General features: G+C 37.9%; 1 protein-coding gene across 5 annotated transcripts in view; it reads left to right on the top strand.

Annotated features, from left to right (window-relative positions):
- The window catches only part of RAPGEF2 (Rap guanine nucleotide exchange factor 2), a 293,855-nt gene that overhangs the window by 257,134 nt on the left and 16,704 nt on the right, over nucleotides 1–20,017 (top strand). For all 5 annotated transcript variants that reach the window (XM_077814491.1, XM_077814492.1, XM_077814493.1 and 2 more), the window contains 10 exons: nucleotides 670–777; nucleotides 883–1,086; nucleotides 1,302–1,410; nucleotides 2,434–2,680; nucleotides 6,549–6,706; nucleotides 15,040–15,280; nucleotides 15,491–15,874; nucleotides 18,347–18,558; nucleotides 18,662–18,785; nucleotides 19,624–19,647. In XM_077814491.1, the coding sequence (XP_077670617.1) occupies nucleotides 670–777; nucleotides 883–1,086; nucleotides 1,302–1,410; nucleotides 2,434–2,680; nucleotides 6,549–6,706; nucleotides 15,040–15,280; nucleotides 15,491–15,874; nucleotides 18,347–18,558; nucleotides 18,662–18,785; nucleotides 19,624–19,647 (1,811 nt within the window). The remainder of the gene's footprint in view (nucleotides 1–669; nucleotides 778–882; nucleotides 1,087–1,301; nucleotides 1,411–2,433; nucleotides 2,681–6,548; nucleotides 6,707–15,039; nucleotides 15,281–15,490; nucleotides 15,875–18,346; nucleotides 18,559–18,661; nucleotides 18,786–19,623; nucleotides 19,648–20,017) is intronic.

Consider the following 20,017-nt stretch of genomic DNA (forward strand, 5'->3'; position numbering starts at 1 on the left):
GATCAAAATGGGTGTCAGAAGGATAATGTAAGAAAGCAACCCAATCCGGGTTGTAAAGATGACAAGAATAAATTCATTCACTAATAGAGCTATTTTATCTCTTCTGCCTTTTGTAAAGACCAATTTTACACACTCTTACAGAGGCACACTCCTTATGAAGTTAATGGCTTTTTTGTCTAAAGGCTAGAGAATAAAATACTGAAGGATTTAAAATAGAGTAGAGTAAATCCTGCCTCCTTATGGAAGTTGCCATTTTCTTAAAATGCAAGAAATTTATAGTGCATTGATAAGCAACTACCACAACAACACATGCATAGAAAGGTTTTAGCACCAATTCTTGTTGATTACATGTCAGGAATTGTAGTGAACTATGTAAATGCAGGCTTAATTTTCTGCTCTCTGACAAGTTTGATGTAACCAATGCTACCATTTTGAACAACTGTGAACTTTCCAAGCACAGTTTTAGATCTTTGCTCATTTTGTGTCTCCTTGGTGACCTGCTGGTAAAATATTGTTGCATGTCAGTGGAGTTGGCCTTCAGCAAAATTTTTCAGTTTTCACAACTAAAGTACATGGAAACTGGAAAATAACCTGTTTAAATCTTTAGAAATAGAACTGTTCTCTGAGTGTGTACCAGGATAAAGTTTTATATTATTAATTGACCTACAGGTTACACGGGTAGTATTGTTGTGGGTGAACAATCACTTCAATGATTTTGAAGGAGATCCTGCTATGACTCGATTTCTAGAGGAATTTGAGAACAATTTGGAAAGAGAGGTAAGAATAATGGGGTTTTGTAAGAAGAAAAATTTGGGAGGAGGAGTATTCAGGCTACTGGGTATAATGTGTGTCGTCATCATGCTACTTTTTTTCCCCCTGCAGAAAATGGGTGGACATCTGAGACTATTAAATATTGCATGTGCTGCTAAAGCTAAACGAAGATTGATAACGTTAACAAAGCCATCTCGAGAAGCCCCTTTGCCTTTTATCTTGCTGGGAGGGTCAGAAAAGGGATTTGGAATCTTTGTTGACAGTGTGGATCTAGGTAGCAAAGCCACAGAAGCAGGCTTGAAACGTGGTGACCAGGTACATAATTTTAAAGTTTATCAAGTGTATCCTTGAAATTTCAGTGTCTTTAGTTGAGCTACTTTATTCCTTTTTTCCCCCAGGAGTGCTGTTATATGTCATATAGATCTACAGTGTAACTTGTTGCATACATCTTTGTACATTGAGACAGAGATTCTCACGTTTCTGTGTGTCATTAAATAAAAATAGTAAATTGTCATCTTTACATTTTTTAGATACTGGAGGTGAATGGTCAAAACTTTGAAAACATTCAGCTGTCAAAAGCCATGGAAATTCTTAGAAATAATACTCATTTATCTATCACTGTGAAAACCAACTTATTTGGTAGGTTTGAGTGCACCTTTTACTTTTTGTCTTACTCTAGTAATCCTATATTCAATCTTTCAGATTAAGCCTTTAGTTTTGTTTGCGTGTTATGTACGCATAATGTGGGAAAATAATTTATAATGCAGAAAGAAAAATTAGTAATTAAAGCATTTGAGTTAGGGATGGGAAGACCACAAAAAGAATTTTAGGTTCCCAAAGCATTTTATAACACTTTTTATTTTTTAAAATTATCTTTAGTGGAAATTGCTGAGAGAAAACACAACTAATTTTTTAATTAATTTACATTACAGTTGTAAAAAGTGCAAATTATCTCACATATGAAGAGGTTATACTCTCACTTTCTGAGATTTTAAGACCAACAGGAACCACTGTATAACCCCTGTAACCCTCTCGTCTGACCTGCTAACACGTGTATATGCACAAACATTCCTCTGGATACAGACTTCTCTTGGAACTTAGATGATCTGTCTTCATTTCACTTGTCTTTGCCTTCTCTTTTTGTATTTGGCCTGGCTCACATTCTTTCAGTCCTCACCCAGAGTAAATGCCGTGAAGCCATATGAACCTACCTGTGGAAAAAATTAACTCTAACTCACTCATTTCCCCCACTTGCAAATCCCAGTCGCAAACATCTAATGTCTAGTGGTACATAGACATCATCTCTCACTTCCATCAGAAATTAATAATTTAGAGACTGATCCTTAAGACTGAGTGCGTTGATTTCAATAGGACTATCCTTGGGACTCAGCACTATGCCCAGAAGTAAGCCCTTGTAGGATCAGGCTCCTTTACTTGTATGCTTCTATTTTATTATGACAGAGGATGGATATTCTTTTCAGATTTTTAAAATGAGCATGTAAACATTTTTACATAAAAATTAAGGTTGTTTTTTAAATGATTGGTAGAATTTGCTGAGCAGAATTTTCTATAATGTTAACAGTAGATTGGCATGGTGCTTTATACTTTCTTCATACTCAGTTCTTTTAAAATACGCTGTTTATCCTTTTTCTTCCTATGCAGTTTTTAAAGAACTTCTAACAAGATTGTCAGAGGAAAAAAGAAATGGTGCTCCCCATCTACCTAAAATAGGTGATATTAAAAAGGCCAGTCGTTACTCCATCCCAGACCTTGCTGTTGATGTGGAGCAGGTGATAGGACTAGAAAAAGTAAATAAGAAAAGTAAAGCCAATACTGTTGGAGGGAGAAACAAACTAAAGAAGATACTTGACAAAACTCGAATCAGTATCCTGCCTCAGAAACCATACAAGTAAGCATTTCTTAATCTCCTCTAAAATGTTTTGTTTTAAAACTGTTGAATTGCTGGAACTTTTATATAGAAGGATACAGATCTGTTAAGACAAAAATGTTAAATTTGCAAAAATGTAGGTGGTTCTTTTCTCTATGACCTATGACTCGTTAACTAAGATATTTGGGTTGGTCACTCTTCCTTTTGGAAATGTGCCTTTCTACTTTGTGTATGTTTCCATCACCTTAGGTATCAGTGCGCTAATAAACTATATAAGCATACAAGCTTTTCTGACTGTTCTCCATTCCCTCCTCCTAAACACAGTTGTGGTGTGTGCTTGATATTTCTTCTGTGTGTCTTTCTTCTATGTACTCCTTTTCTTCTATCTCCCAACCACATTCAGTTACTCCTGGAGTTATTCTGAGAAAAAGAGTATGATTTAATTGGGGATCGGTCTTGCTTTAAGCAGGGGGTTGGACTAGATGACCTCCTGAGGTCCCTTCCAACCCTGATATTCTATGATTCTATGAAAAGCAGTTGCAAAAATGTGGCAAACATCTTGCTTGTAACGTAGCAGATTTGGTCTGAGGTCTGGTGGAATGGAGTTTCACAATTGTGGGCCAACCAGGGTTGAGAAGGTGCAATTCTCGTACCAGTATTCACAGCTGTTAACATCACCATTCCTGATGCCAGCATGTGCAGGTTTCTGTTCTCATCACTGCACTGCTGGTTTGAAAAATAGTTTTACATCAGTTAGAATTTTTTGCTAAGTTGAATATTAGCAAGGCAGTATTTTATGGAGCTAAATTTGTTTTTAGAGAGAATAGGTGGGCAAACAAATTGTGTTTGCAATTGACCATAGCAGCTGTAAAAGTTGTGGATTTCTCCAGTTCATTGGCCTAATGTGATCTGCACATTAGCATGTGGGAGACCAAATTACCATCCCAAAACCAAATTTTCAACCCAGGTACTTCAGTGGAGTTGGACACGATTACACAAAGACTAAATTTGGTCCCCCAGTCTCTCTTGCCCTACACTGGCATGGGGCCTTTTAGAAATGGTGTGTTAAGACGCTAGATAGAAGGAATGTGTTGTGGTGGTAAACAACTGTGTCCCCGACCAATTGAGGAATGAGTTGGACATTGTTTTATGGGAGTCTCTTGCAGTCTTTCTCGGTAGAAGTCTGGGGAGCCTAATGGTGATCCTTGAAGTAAGGGAGTAGGAAGATGAAAACAATGAAACACCAACCCTCCACATCTCCAGCCAAAGAGCTTTTGTGGTGTCCCAGATGAGTAGATAGATGATCCAATGGAACCAATACTTCCTATTGCAGCATCACTTTTCTCTTCTGTATCCGATAGGAAGGCATCTCTCTGCCCGCAGTAATGGAGAGGATAATTGGTGCTCAGATTTTTTTACTTCAGTAGTAATAACTGAGAACAGAACTGCTTCAATTAATGTTTAGGTATTAAAAACTAACAAACACGGTAGTGAAGATGCTATTGGCAGCAAGGGAAGAAAGAACATTTCTTGCTTTATAAATGGTAAATTGAACATAAATTATAAAATGCAAATAGTGTATAATTTTAAAATGAATTTGTCTTGAAAATGGAGGTAGGCCACTGAAATTAAGGTTTCAGAAATTTATAAAGCAATGTGTGTTGTTGAAGTAATGCATGGTTTTAATCTTTTGTAATGATTTAGTTCATGGTCTTTTTTATTGTGTTCACCCTTCCAGTCCCTGTGTTAAAATAAGATTTACAGTAGAAATTAGCATATCTGATTCCTGTGGATGAAGTGGAATGTGTAAATCCTTCTAAAAAGAGCCTTATTTAATATTATCTGACTCTTAACTACTTCTCATTCTTTATATAACCATTCTTGCATATTTGTTCCTCTTAGTTCTCTGATGAACTGGACACATCATTCGCTGGAGTTTGTACTGTTCTCTATTAATCTTACTGATCGCATCAAATTCATTTCTCTTAGTTTGTCACTTATTTTTTCTTTCTCCATTTTTTTCTTCCTCCTTGCACTTTGCTAATTCCTGTGTAGGGGACTGTTTGGGTAAGAGTCAGAAAAAAATACAGTTGATCTAAAATCCTTTCCTTGCTAGCCTTAATCCCTGTGTTATGTATAACAATGTATGTTCCCAAAACCCACTGACATAGGTATGTTGTTGTGGCACCCAGGATCTTGCAATACTGCCATTTTAAAGTTCGATTTTCCTGGTTTTTACTTATTGTTTACAACAGTTCAAATCTCATAGAAGTTTGATGTAGTTAAAAACAAAAATTAGGTTAGGCTCTTTATAAGAGAGAAAGTGAATACTTTTGCTCATGTATAACCTTTCATATGAGACTCTTAAAGCACTTTAGAAATATTACCTGTTTACTCCTGACAAGACCATAGTTAAGAACAGCCACCAAAGTGAAGCCATATCTGGTATGGAATATAGCATCTGTTTAAAAATATACAGTAAAACTAAACAGTTTGACAGGAAGTAAAAATGAATGCAGTATCTCATTGAAACTGCAAGAGGCATTTAGTTAGGCAAAGTGTTATTACCTCAGCGTGAATGTAGCCAAAACGTTGTTAACGCCTCGACTCTTATGAAAAATACTGCGGTAAGTTATCACCAGAAGTGATTGCGTTCTTGGGTTTTGCACTTGAAAGACAACACATCCAGCAACATAGATGTGTGGCAACAACCTACCAAATATTGTTGAGTGGTAGCTTAGAGGAAAGAGTGTTATCTACTGAATTGCTATCACCACTTTTCACAGCACTCTAGGTTTTGTGTGGCGGTATCTCATCAAAATACTGATTTGGCCATAAGAAAGTGGGGCTTATGTGCACTGGGCAAAACACTTGTACTTAAGCACAAAATGGCATGGCTAAATGTGCAATGGCAACTCTAAATGAAAATGTAAGTAATAGATAAGAGTCAAATGCTTCCTATGGAATCCATGTAGATTTTCTGTTTGTTGACGAATTAGCCACGATTTTAAAAAATGAGTGCCTCAGGTACTTTAATTTAGTGGCCTAATTTTCAAAGGTGTGTTGGGCATCCAGCAGTTCTGACTTATTTATTTAGCAACCTAATATTGATTTAGGAGTCTGTTAGGCATTCACTGTTGAAAACCTTGGTGTTTGGTTGTTAAATTTTAAAAATATTTCCCTCTGCTACAATGGTTATCATTAAACATTTAAACTTTGCCCACCAAAATGTTGTATTTGACGTTCTCAGATACATCCATGTATGTAAAATCAACAGTTTGGCTCCTCATCAAGAGCACATTACCCTGGCTTCAACACCCTCCACTGCTTCCAATTTGTTTCCATTGCCAATTAAGATTTTCTTCCTGCACTCAAAGCCATCAATAGTACCCATCATTAGATGACATCTCTCCATCTATGACCCGCTAATACTGTTTTGTTCCTCTGGAATAATGCAATTCACCAAAAAATAAAGTGCCTGAGAGCTGGAGAAATAATATTCTGGGATGAGGGGATCTTTTTTGGAATGAGTTACAAGAGGCGATTAGACTGAGCCAAAGTCTGATTAGTTTTAAAGTGCACTGCATGTTACCCCTTTTTAATAAATCTTCCCCACCCTGAGTAAAGTGCTGAGATAACAAAACTAGTCATTTTTCCAGAAGTAGGAAGGCCAAAGAGCAGAATCCTCAATGGTTATTGGTAAGCAGATCTAATTTTATTGTTACGTAGCACTTGGATACTGTGGCTAAATGCGCCGTAAAGAAACTATGAGATAGCTACTGCTTTTCGAGGACCATTAACATTTAAATAGCAAATACTGTAGCCATAACTAAAGCTTTGAAGATTTAAGTTCTGAAATTTCTTATTTTCTCATTACCCCTTGGCACAGTGACATTGGAATTGGCCAGTCGCAGGATGACAGCATTGTAGGATTGAGGCAGACCAAACACATTCCTCCTGCTTTACCTGTCAGTGGAACCCTGTCATCCAGTAATCCAGATTTATTGCAGTCACATCACCGCATCTTAGACTTCAATAGTACTCCAGGTGAGCATCAATTTTTTTTACTCTTACCTCTAATTTTCCTCTAGTCACACTTTACTTTTAGGTACTCCTTGTTCTGGATCTACCCTCAATTTGTATTAACATATGTTTTAACCTATAGACTGATCATGTATTGTATTAATATACAGTTCTTTTTTGTGTCATTGCTCCAGTTTATTTCAACTCCAGGCAAATATGTATATATTTTTGTTGTATGCAGAATGTATTGTCTGTAATTCAGTATATTTTTATTTTTATATACAATATAAATTTATTTATTTATTTATATACAATGCAAATTTATTTATTTATTTATATATAATACCCTGAATTACATATAAAATAAATAAATATATATAATATAAAACCAGTGTAAACTTCAGGTACGTGGTATATTCTAATTTGTCTTCTAGCTACACAGACATTGCTGGTAGGCAGTAATTTGTACAAGCCTGCAGTAATCTACAATATCACACACAAACCGTATACTAAAGTAGACTATAATACATTCATTAAAGGGGAAAGATGGTCTTGAAGTTAGCACTGGGACTGCAGAGATTTAGGGTTCAATTCCTGTTTCTGCCACAGACTTTCTTGGGCAAGTCATTTCGTATCTCTCTGCCTCACCTCCTCATCTTTAAATTGGGGACAATCTCCCAGTCTTGCTCTGCCTTGTCTCTTCAGATTATAAACTCTCTGGGTCACAGTCTCTGTCTTACCGTGTGTATGTGTAGCACCTAGCACAATGAATCTTTCATCTCCCAGCCTATAGGCATCACTGTAGTCATAGTAGTAATAGTATGTGGCTCACAGACATCAAACAAATTTCATGCCTTGAAATGGAAGCTAGCACAATTCTTAAACTGCGTCAGAAGAGCTAAGGAAAGTTTAAAAAAGAAAGTAAGTATTCATAGGCTCTTATCTTAGATATGATAAATGTGAGTTGAACAGTGGAATAATACTTTAGCTTTAGCATTATAGCAGCACCTCAGTGACTTTTAGGAAAACAAAAAAGTGTCACCATGCCTCAGTGGGTCACAGTTGAGGATACGAGATTCATTGCAAACTGCTGAAAAATAGGACAGATTCACCCCAAAGTGATGCTTATTCTTCCATTAGATATACCGATCCAGTACAAAAGTAAACTTCTGTCTCTGACTTAACAAGAAGTCAGAAATGCAGTCTCTTTAGGCATTCCAGTACTAATTTCACCACCCAGACACTAGATTTTATGATGAGTGGTTATTTAAAACCAATTTAATCAAATAAAGGGTCCTTCTAATCCCAAGAGATCAGCCACATAGCCAGGTCAATATATAACTCAGATCTTACCTAATAATCATGCGGTTGCCAATCCTTTAGTATCTACTATTTAAAGGTTTATTTATAGAGAAAAGAAAGAAGAGAGAGTTAAAATGGTTAAGGAAGTCATATATACATATACACATTCATTGCAAATTTCTTGGATCTGATTTTTAGGAGTGATGTTACAGACTGCTGGCTTGTAAAGTCTTAGGTAACTTCCAAAAGGTTGGAAGGCCCTCAATTCATAGTCAATTTGCTCCTGTTTATGTAAGTCCATAGTCCAGAGATCAGAACAGGAAAGAAGCAAAATGGAGATGCTTCCAGGGTCCTTTATACCTTCTCCCAGGTGGAGAGGATGCTCTCAGTCTTAGTTTGTGAAAAAATACAGGCACAAGATGGCATCCAGGGTCACATGAGCAAGTCACATGCCCTTGTATGCTTTGATGACTCATAGGAGCAGCCATTACTCATATTTTGGCTAAAGCATCCACAGGAAGCCAACTAGGTGGGGACAGTCTTCTTCTATGGCCCATTATGAGATTTAAGTGTTCTTTAAAGGGCCATCAACTTGAATAGTTTATTCACAATGTCTGGCCGGACTGCGTATAAATTACCCTGTGGGTGTTATCCCAGGAGCAAACACGTTTGAAATATAGGTCTATGTAGCCAATATTCATAACTTCAGATACAAAAATTATATATGCATATAAACAGGGTAATCATACTCAGCAAGTCATAACTTTTCCATTGATACCGTACATGATATACTTTGTTCAAGATTTGTTGCAATTGTCTGACAGCGGCAATATTAATGATATAAATGGTCATGTTCCAATCATACAGCATCACAGGCTGCTACTTAGTAATTTATTGTATTATAATAAAACTTGTCCAAATATGCTCCAAATAGTTTTTAAAAAATTCTTGGCTTTTTTCCTAACCAACCAAAAAAACAAAACGAAACCCTACAAACAAAAAATAAAACCCCTCCTACTAGATCAGATATGTTAAGGGTTTTAGGAATATTTGGGATATAGACACAAGCCATTGAATGTTTTCAGTGTACCTGAAGACTTGAAAAAACTTTAAAGCTTACAGTTTTTAATTTGGATGTTACCTGGGACTAAATAAAAGATGGGGACATGGGCAGTTTTCAGAAAATTGAATGCATTGAAGTAGAAAGGGAAAGCCTCTTGGAGTTGCCATCCTTTAAGGCCTTAGGGACTATGCTTCAGGATGGGACATAAAACTAATTGCTCAAGTAAGCTTTGAAAATCAACATTTTGGAAGAGTAGTCTTCAAGGAAATAAAACACCCATTCTAGAAGCTTGAAGCCAGCAACAATCTGTTTTATATACTGCTTTGTGTAGGGTTTTTGTTTTTGAATAGCAGTTTATTTTTAAATGTTCAAATACTCCATAACACTTTTGCTCTCATGGCTGTATTCGATTGGGATTCATGAGTATACTATGATTTTTAAATGAGTGTTCATCACCTTTAATTTCCCCTTTACCTTCAGATAGAAACTCCAAGTAGACTAGATTCTTATCTACAAGGCAAGGCTTTTCCTAGTACTCCACTCCAGTTTCTTTCTGTGAAGATGAAAAAAATTGTACAAGCTGTCAAGTAGTAAAATTAAGTTGTCATGCTTAATTTATAAAAACAACAATACCTTATGAAACATCTCATTATCTGAATGCGACTGTGCCCCTTGCGACCACGAATGCTAGTCCATTGACTTTACTCACATGCAACCCTCCTATGAGTGAATGAAGGAAAGGAAACTGGAATGTCATTTTTCACTTATGACAAAGCAATCGGACAGATCTTGAGCACAGTTTTCCAGAGACACTCTCCCTGTCCCTAACATTAATCTAAAACTACATTTTAGGGGAATAGTCAATGTATGGAAAGATTTACAGTTATTTTAGTTTTCAATGTGGTGTTAACTAGGGAGAGGCTTGGCTCAAGCCACACAGTTTGGATCTGTTTTTGCCAAAGTTAGGGGATGGTAAGATCTGAGGCATTGATTTGTTCCATCATGAGATAATTGTTATCTGCATTGTTGAGTTCTGAATCTGAACTGCCTCGAAGTTTGGGATTGTTTGGATCTGAGGCTTCAGATCAAGATCAGCTCTAGATTGCATTTTTAATTTAAAAATCCTGTATGCTTTTTATATAGGGTATGATACTACTTAGAAGATGTTCAGACCTGTATTGGACATGAAAAATTGTGGTAAGAGTAAGCCATGGTGGTGATGATAATATCATAGAACCTAGGAACCCAAGTCATGAACTATTGTGCTAGGCATTGTACAAAGATAGAATAAAAGCAATCCCTGCCCCAAAGAGTGTACAGTCTAAGTATTAAACAAGAGACAGAAGATAAATAGACAGGAGAATACAAGGAAACATTGAGACAGTATTGGTCATCGTGACATGTAGTGGTCTCAGTTCGCAAACGGCCTAATCATTATGAAGATTTTTTTTAGGCATCATGGTGGAGGAGAGTTTTAAGGAGAGATTTGGAGGAGGATGATGAGGTAGCTTTGCTGATGTTTATGGGGAACTTCTCCAAGTGCCAGTGGAAGCATGGGAAAAAATATAAAAAAGTCTGCTTGCTTGCAGATCTTGACAAGCTGGCAACGGAGGCTGGCATCATGGGCAATTAGAGGTGGGAGTTGATGTCTTGGTAGTAAATGAGAGATGACAGAAAGGTGGGGATAGGCCACGAAAGGCCTTGAAAATGAAGACAAGCAGCTTGTTTCATGTGATAATGAAGTGGCGGCAAAGAGAAGATTGACATGGTCAAAATGATAGGCTGGGGAAATGATCTTTGCAGCAACGTTCAGAATGGATATGAGTGGGGCATGATGGCATTTGTCAAGGCCAGAGAAAAGGGTGTTGCAGTAATCTAGTCACAAGGTGAAAAAAGCCTGCACAAGTATTTTAGCTGCGCCTTAGAATCATAGGACCGGAGCGGATCTTAATTTTTCACTGATCAGGTATTTGTTCTTCATACTGACTCTTGTAATCCTAAAGAACAGGTTACCTTCCTCTTGAGAAAGATGAGGCTGTTAATGCAATCAGTGGGCTCTCACTAGGAGTTGAGTTTGCAGTGGCACACAGTAAAATAGTTGAGAACTTCCATTTTGTGTTTAATGTTTATTTTATGTTTTTTTTCAAAGTAGTATATTGAGCACTTTTTCCTTTTCCTTTTCCTACCTGTTTTTCTTTCTTAATGGGTAGGGCATTATTTGGGACACAGTGCTTAATCTCAAACCTTCAGGGTTTGACTGCTTCTCCTCCCAAGATGGCAGAGCAACCGAGAAATTACGGAAACACGCTCTGTCCCTGAAAGCCGCCTTCTGAAGGAACCTCTGTCCACAGAAGGAAGAGCTGTATTAGTAATGTGCAAAGCATATTGCACCCTCACTCTCCAGGGAAAGGCAGAGTGAGTTTTCAATTTGTCTAGCTCTAGGATACCTGAATATTTGGCATAGCAACAAAGTGCTCTGTTTTGATTATCATACATTAATAATTTTTAAAATAGGCTTAGAAATATGGTTACATAAAGGCATTACTGAATCATTGTAGTTGGGATATGAAATTCAAGGAAATTACTGAATTGGCCTAAGTTTAGCTTAATGAATATGTAAAGTATGAGGTAATCAGTCAGTTTTAATATTTTTTCATTCTGTTCTTCAAGTTGCAAAACAGTGAATAAATGTGGATGTCCCAGTAGTGATCACGGTATATATCACTATATAAAATAAGCAATGTATGAGAGAGATGAAGTCTCATGTTCCCTAAATTTACTAGTTTGGTTACATCGTGTAATAATGGGAAAACATTCTGTAATATTTGTTTTTATCTTGACACTTCTGTTGATGAATACATGTGTTTTTGTAGGGTTTTTTTTTTAAAAACAAAATATACATGTAGTGCACATTCAGGTCTAATAGTAAATTCCCTTTTCTGTGAATTGCTGCCAGATAAGATTCCTTTTCTTCAAAGGAAATGTTTTTGTCTAGCAGTTGGTTTATCAGTATCAGTCTATTTAAGTATTAGTCTTGGCACTAGATCCAGGAGACTTCTCTTTTGCTTTCTGTTTTCATGTTGTTCATACGACCTTAATGTCCTTTAGAATAAAAATACAAATTGCACCTCCTCTTACTTTGATGAAAAACAGAGCAGGAATTTAGATCCATGACACGCACACAAATATCAAAGCTTATTTACCTCTGAAAAATATATTAACTTCCCCGGTCAGTTAAAAGATTAGAGTGGAAGTGCTTACCTTTATCATGAAAAATACCACGGGGGCAGGATTATTGTGCCCTTTTGTAAGTCCAGTGGCAAAGAACTGCAAGATAGTCTACAGCTTTGCTTTTTATATTCTATTTCTACTATAAATTGCCAGAATGATAAAATGTGGGATCATCTCCATATCCAGATTCAATTGTCCAGTACCTTCAGAGTGGCAGAGCTCCTCCTTTACATGAGGGGGAGTTCTCTTCAGCTGCCCAAATCTCACTACTTGCTTCCTCTACTTACCAAAGGGACTTCCCTCCTGACTGTTTTGGGGAGAGAGAAGAGTTACATTCAGGATGAACCCACACCCCTTTGCACTGGTTCTGGCACCATTGGATGTCACCTACCATACTTTATTGACCCCCTCAGTGGCGATACTGAGATTCTTGGGCTGCAAGTCAACAGCAATTCTCATGAGTCCCTAGTCTTTCGTGTGGGACCACAGAAAGAGACATTCTCCTACTTTATCTATCCCTGTTCGATTACCTCAGGTACAGGAATCCCTTGAAGAGCAGGAGGCTGGAGCAGATAAGGATGATTCTCTGCAAATGAACGTCTTTCAGACGAGGCAGTTATGCTGCCTCCACTTTCTCTGGCTGATGATTTCAAACAATGAATGAAATGTATTGCAGACTCTTTACCAGTCCCCTTAGAGGATGTCAGAGAGTCACAGTCAAGCTCCTAGATATTCTTTAATGGTCACTTTCAGCTAATGTTAGCTTGCAAATTAAGTGCCTATTAGACCCTAGCAAAATTATTTTTATTTTCACATCCTGAGCCTAACTCTCTGGCTGTGGAAGCAGTGAATGAACAAGTAGCACAAAAAGTTCACACCTTACGATAAGGATCAGAATCACCTTGACAAAGGATGCTACCTTCTATACCCTGGACATAAGGAGGATGAGGACCTTTTATTTGGACAGAAGCAGACCATTTAGAAAATTTCCAAGTCTGTCGTATCAATTGGTGAGAGGTCCAAAGGGTCCAGAATCTCCACCCAAGACTCTTCAGATGGATTTCTGGATGTATTCTTCCTTGTTATCGTAGGGTGTATTAGCATTCCACAGTCTCTCTCTCCATCATTGTGGTATTATTCAAAAACATTTCCATTCTTAAGAGATCTGCAAAGCTGCAACTTTGTCTTCAATACATATATTTTCCATGCACCACACAAAGATTTATTCTTCTAGCTGTTGTCCTTGAGAAAGCAGTCTTGTCTTCAATATTGAACTTGACTCTGAAGCTTTCTCCTTTTGTTGTGAAGTGGAGCACCCAAAGGAACACTACTCGAAGAAGAAAGAGATTATTCATCTTGTGCAGTAATTTGAGTTCTTCGAGGTGTGTACCTATGGGTGTTCCTCTACCATCCTCCTTCCCCTCTGCTTCCAAGTGTCTTCTATGGGACATAGCAATGGAAAAGGAACTGAGGGCAGTCTACCAGTGCAGGCCTGTATATACTTAGTGCAGAGCATGAGGATGTGTAGAGTGCATGTGTAGGCCGGATGGGTAGTATTATCAAAAATCTCCGGTCAAAGCACATCTGAACTGGAGTCCCATAGGAACACACATCTCAAACTCCAGTTTCTGCATAAGGTGAGTAACATTTCCTTACCTATCCATCTTGCTGGCCATTTGTATACACCTGGATCTTCAGTTTGTACAAGGAATTGTGATTGAACACACAAGTTAAGTGCACAGTTGTATATACAGTTCTACAATTAACTGTCTGAAAATCATTCTCAGAAAGGCCAGTATTTTCAAACTTGACTGCCTGAACTTCGTCAGCTAAATCCATATTTAGACACCTGAAAAAATTGCTCGATTTTCATATGTGCAGCGCACCATCAGCTCACTTTGACTTGAGTGGAATTCATGGATACACCTTTTCAGGTGTCTAAATGTGAATTTAGGTTCCTTATTTTAGGTTCCCGCATTTGGAAATGTTCACCCAAGTATTTGTCCTTGCAGCATCATAATGCAAAGATCCCAAACCAGAGAGACTGAAATGTGGGTTGTGAGTCTCTTGCCCAGTTTGTTCCAGAACCAGTTTCCTAAGAAGCTATTTGAATCACACCCCCTTGCAGGTGCTGCTCTGCTGACCTGTAAAAGGTTCCATTTTTGGTGTAATGAGGAGGAAAACTCAGCACTAACATGTTCACTTTTTGCAGAAATCCCAAACTTTCTAAGGCAACAAAACAAACACAGTCTTTGGGCTCTCAGTATACGAGTCAAGGACTTGGGATGGGGAGTTGTTTTTGCTGTCTTGATGCAGAGTCTATTTAAAAGCGGCATATAATTCAGACTCAGAGCAGTTCCATTTAATCTATCAGAGAAACCCAGACTTCCAAGCTGCATGACTTGCCCTCTGTAGTGGATCCAAATTAATCTACTACATCCACAAAATCTTATGCAGGTCTCACTCATCTAATACCTTAAAGGTTCTATATGTGAGTCCTTAAGCCTGGGACTTTCTACCATATTAGTAGGTTTGAGATGGTCTCTTGTAGATGAAGTTTCTGGGTCTAAATTCACGTTAGACCCACCAGATGCATATCAGTTGGGAGCTATGTCCTGTAAAACAATTTCAGGGGAGGAAAGGGGAGAAGAATGAAAATACAGCGACCCTGATGTCAGAAGTAATTGTGCAGATATACTCCTGTGGTGTCGTCATGTCATTGTTCTTTGACCTGCATTTGTGGTTTTTTTTTCTTCTTCAGACTTACCAGACCAAGTTCTGAGGGTTTTCAAGGCAGACCAGCAAAGTCGTTATATTATGATTAGTAAGGACACAACAGCAAAGGAAGTGGTCATTCAGGCAATTAGAGAGTTTGCTGTAACTGCTACTCCCGATGCATATTCTTTGTGTGAAGTGTCTGTCACTCCAGAGGGCGTAATCAAGCAAAGGAGGCTTCCAGATCAGCTATCCAAGCTTGCTGATAGGATACAGCTAAGTGGCAGGTGAGACTATGGTTTATATTATGTAAGTTTAATAAGAATTCTGATGCATATGGGTATCTTGTGACAGTCTGTTTTCTCCCCAAAATATTTCAACTTCAAGGTTACTATTCTAAGCTAGTTAGAGCATATACACTTATTTCAATCTGCAACTTTTCTCTAGTATATGATAATCTTAGCTATCAATTTTCTTCTGGTATTTTATTTTTATAGGTATTATCTGAAAAACAACATGGAGACAGAAACACTGTGTTCAGATGAAGATGCTCAGGAGTTACTGCGGGAAAGTCAAATTTCCCTACTGCAGCTCAGTACTGTTGAGATGGCTGCTCAGCTCTCCATGCGAAACTTTGAGCTGTTTCGTAACATTGAACCCACAGAATACATAGACGACCTGTTTAAACTTAAATCTAAAATCAGTTGTACTAACTTGAAAAAGTTTGAAGAAGTGATAAACCAAGAAACATTTTGGGTAGCATCTGAGATTCTAAGAGAAACCAACCAGCTAAAAAGAATGAAGATCATTAAACATTTCATTAAGATAGCACTGCACTGCAGGGAATGCAAGAACTTCAACTCCATGTTTGCAATTATCAGGTAAATAGGGGAAGGTTTGTGTGGGTTTTTTGTTTGTTTGTTTTTGTTTTTTTTAACAGTGAATTCAGTTCAGGTTACTCAGGGGTAATACGTCAAAATGAATAGAAATTTGCATTAAACAGAAAGGGAGCTGACTAATACTATTACCACCAGCTTCAGACACTCCTATAAAGATAGGAAAAGATTTTTTCCCCCAAATAATCTTATATCCTGATATTAAAATGTTTTTTGAAATAATCCTTGGAACTCTGCCACCTTTATAAAAACTGAAACTAGAGGAATTAGGGAATAAAGAATTTGTGTGGCATGGGAGGAAAGAGATTTTTGAGAAGGATGGCAGTCAGAGATAGTCAAACTTAAGAAAAAAATAAAAAATGTAAGAGGCTCCAGGAGTGAGAATAAGTCCAGCAATTGCATGGAGGAAGGATATCAAAAGGATTGCGTATCCCCTTGTTCTACTCTTGTGGTTGTGCCTGTGGGAAAGGTAATAGGGGAGGGTGAATAGTAAAAAAAGAATTTGCAGTTATAAGAAAGCAGGTGGCTTGTGGTATTTTTTGTCTTAGTGCTTGATCCTTACAAGATACCGAGTTCATCTCATGAAGTGCTATTTGACCTCACCCCCTGTTTTCTTTGGGGAGTTAAGATGTGCATTACCTCATAGAAGGTGCTCAGTACCCTGCATTTATTGAGTCTTGGTATATTATTGATTGTAGTTTTGTACTATCAGCTGTTTAGGCTGTTGACAAAAGAAAAATTGTTCCCAGTGGGAGGGTATACTATTATCAACGTTATGTGGAGCTGAAGAAAGTAATAGAAGCAATAAGAATGCAGTTCTTCGAATTCGGGTTACTGTATTACTGTTGTCTGTTCTCAGGGGTTTGTATTTCATGTGCAGAAAATCCAGCTGGGGGAAATGTGATATAAAATTCCTCAGATTAAGGTATTTTAATTTAAAAAAATCCCTACAGTAATCTAATTTTAAATTACAGAATGTAAAAGTAGAAAATGTTTAGTACCTGTATTAAAGACATACTTAAACACTCTTGCACCCTTCAGAATACTTCAGGTTCCAGAAATAAAAATATATAACACCACAGTAATAGAAATGTAAATATCACAGGCTACAAAAAAGGCTATTGGCATACATTGGTATCACCCTTTCATGCAAAAGTATGTTAAAAAAAAAAAATCAGCTCTGCCACTTGTCCTGAAGGTCAGTGGATTTGAACCCCGTCAGACCAGAAGGGGAAGAAAATTCTCCAAAATCAGAGACCCCCAGAGGTTAGGAATCTGTCAGCGCCCCTGAAGCATTTAAATCTAGGGACTTAGTTCAGCCACTTCATCTCAGCTTAAGTCCTGCTTCAGAGTATGGGGTGAGAGGCAGCCTGTCAGTTAGCTAGAATTTGAACAAAAGCTGACATTATCGATTAATATCAATACCTCCTTTGCAGCCAGAAGTGAATAGTTAGTCAGTACCACTGGTGTAAAGTACTCCCTTTACCAACAGCAGTAAGGGAGTGGACCACAGGTTTTTTTCAGCCAGCTGCAGCTTCTGTATATCCTTAAGTATAGAGCAGGGATCGGCAACCTTTGGCACACGGCCCATCAGGGAAATCCGCTGGCGGCTGGCACTGTTGTTTACCTGCAGGTTCGGCTGATCGCAGCTCCCTGCGGTTTGCCGTTTCTGGCCAATGGGGGCTGCGGGAAGCGGCAGCCAGTACATCCCTCAGCCCGTGCTGCTTCCCGCAGCCCCCATTGGCCAGTGGGAGCTGCGATCAGCTGAACCTGCAGACGCTGCAGGTACACAAACCATCCCGGCCTGCCAGCGGATTTCCCTGATGGGCGACGTGCCAAAGGTTGCCGATCCCTGGTATAGAGTCTATTTCAGCAAATCCATCTGGAGGTGTCATGGCACATGGATTGTGGCAAAGGAAATGGTCTTAGTACTTTCACCAGGTATAGATTTGGAGAAAAGCATCCCTGGTCACTGACACAGTCTCGGAATCCAGGAGAGACCGTGAGTCCAGATATACCTATAGATTGTAAACTTCCATGGTAAAGGGCAGACAACTCCTCAGTAGTGGAGGCAAATACCAATTCAGCCATAGTCCCTAATTGCTTCCCTCAATTCACAGGCATTACCTGTTTTATCTGGGTATATTGCATTGTATAGATTTCATCAGTCATTATAGTTAATATAAAATTCATAGCTTTAAGATATATATTTTCATAACATGTATTGTATAGATTTTATAATGTACATTTTCAAAATGCAATTTTTACTTATCAATATTTGCGCTTGATTGGTATATTGCTGTATGACAACACTTGCCTGATATGGGAGATGATATTTCTGCTACACAAAATTGTATAGTGTTTTATATTTGGGTGTTGCAGTTTTCTTTCTATTAAGTTTGCATAGTCTGTATTTAATTGAACAAACAAAACAAAACCCTAATGAACTGTTTTCAGTGGCCTGAATTTGGCACCGGTTGCAAGGCTCCGCACTACTTGGGAAAAACTTCCAAGCAAATATGAGAAGCTGTTTCAAGATCTTCAAGACCTGTTTGATCCATCTAGGAACATGGCAAAATATCGTAATGTCCTGAACAGCCAAAACCTACAGCCTCCCATTATTCCTCTCTTCCCTGTTATCAAAAAGGACCTTACTTTCCTTCATGAAGGTAAATGCAAATAGCATGGTTATTTATCTCCACAGAAAATAGATTTTGCAGCCTCGTAGATGATACCATTACTATTTACTTGTCTTCTTTTTACTAAATATAGGAAATGACTCAAAAGTGGAAGGCTTGGTCAATTTTGAGAAACTGAGAATGATTGCAAAAGAAATTCGTCATGTTGGTCGAATGGCTTCTGTTAACATGGATCCTGCTGTAATGTTCAGGACGAGGTAGGTTTGTCTTCAACAGAGCTTCAATTGTTTGAGACAAAAAATTGAGTATCAACAATAAAATAAGTAATTCTCTAGTGCCCCTCCACAGTCCTTAACAAAAGAAACACTGCAAATTAAATAATGAAAGATGAGACTTTATCTTCCCACCTGTGGGGCCTCTTTGTTCTTTCCATGCCTGGAACACTCATAGAAGTCAATGGGAGTTTTCAGTTGCAAGATTGGACTGTATAACTTCTGTATCACTGGTTGTATTGCAGCATTTTAGATGTACGATGTCTCATTCACTACCTTGTACCACTTTTGGGTAATCACAGTTATGTACTGTATCCACATTTTAAAACCAGCTTTAAAAAGGAAAGTAATTCTAGATCTTACCATGGAGGGAACAGTGTTTTATGTTCTCCCACTGATATCACGGAATCAGGCAAATTGGCTGAGATCCCACCAATTCATAGTCTGAATGAAGATATTCGATTTCACTATATACTGTAGTAGAGGAAAGTTTATTGTATGAAATGTTGATGCACAGGACAATCTAAATTGCTCACAGTTTACTACAAATAGGAATATTTGAACGTCAGCATAAATCAATGGTGCAGGAGAATGTGGAGTGATTGCTGTTTGGTTTTGTGTAGAGACAGCATAATGCACTCTCGCTTAATCTGAACTAGAAGAGTTTTTAATATCCAACTGTGCGCCTGAGAAAAGTCTGTTTTAGTGTTTGTGGGCTTCTAGTACTGCTTGTCCTGAGGTCTGGTCTTTTCTTTCTGAGCTTGTGATCTTTCTCTATCTCTTCCTAAACCCATGCTTCACTCTTCATGGCTCTCACTTGCAGGAAGAAGAAATGGAGGAGTTTGGGGTAAGTGGTTGGAGACAACGCACACGGACAAACATTCTTTTCTGACCATTTGCATTGTTTTTCTACTTGCTATCTTTAATTTTCTGATGCTTTGACATTTTTCTTTTAACCCTTTTGTACTTACAATAAGTTTAATCCAATGGTGCTTTTGCTTTTGAGGTCAAAAACACAAGAGCTGTGAAACTATTTACAGATATTTCTGAGTGTGATTTGGGGAAGGGTTGTTTATTTAACACAACAGTAAAATTGACTTTAATATAACCAGTCTGGCTTGTAATAGAAAGGAAATTCCAAAATAGTATGGGGATAGCTGTACAACTAAAATTTACATATGCCTGATAAATGAGTGAAGATGAAATCCACTGATATT

Source organism: Eretmochelys imbricata, chromosome 4 (assembly GCF_965152235.1).
Source record: "Eretmochelys imbricata isolate rEreImb1 chromosome 4, rEreImb1.hap1, whole genome shotgun sequence".
Classification (NCBI taxonomy): domain Eukaryota; kingdom Metazoa; phylum Chordata; order Testudines; family Cheloniidae; genus Eretmochelys; species Eretmochelys imbricata.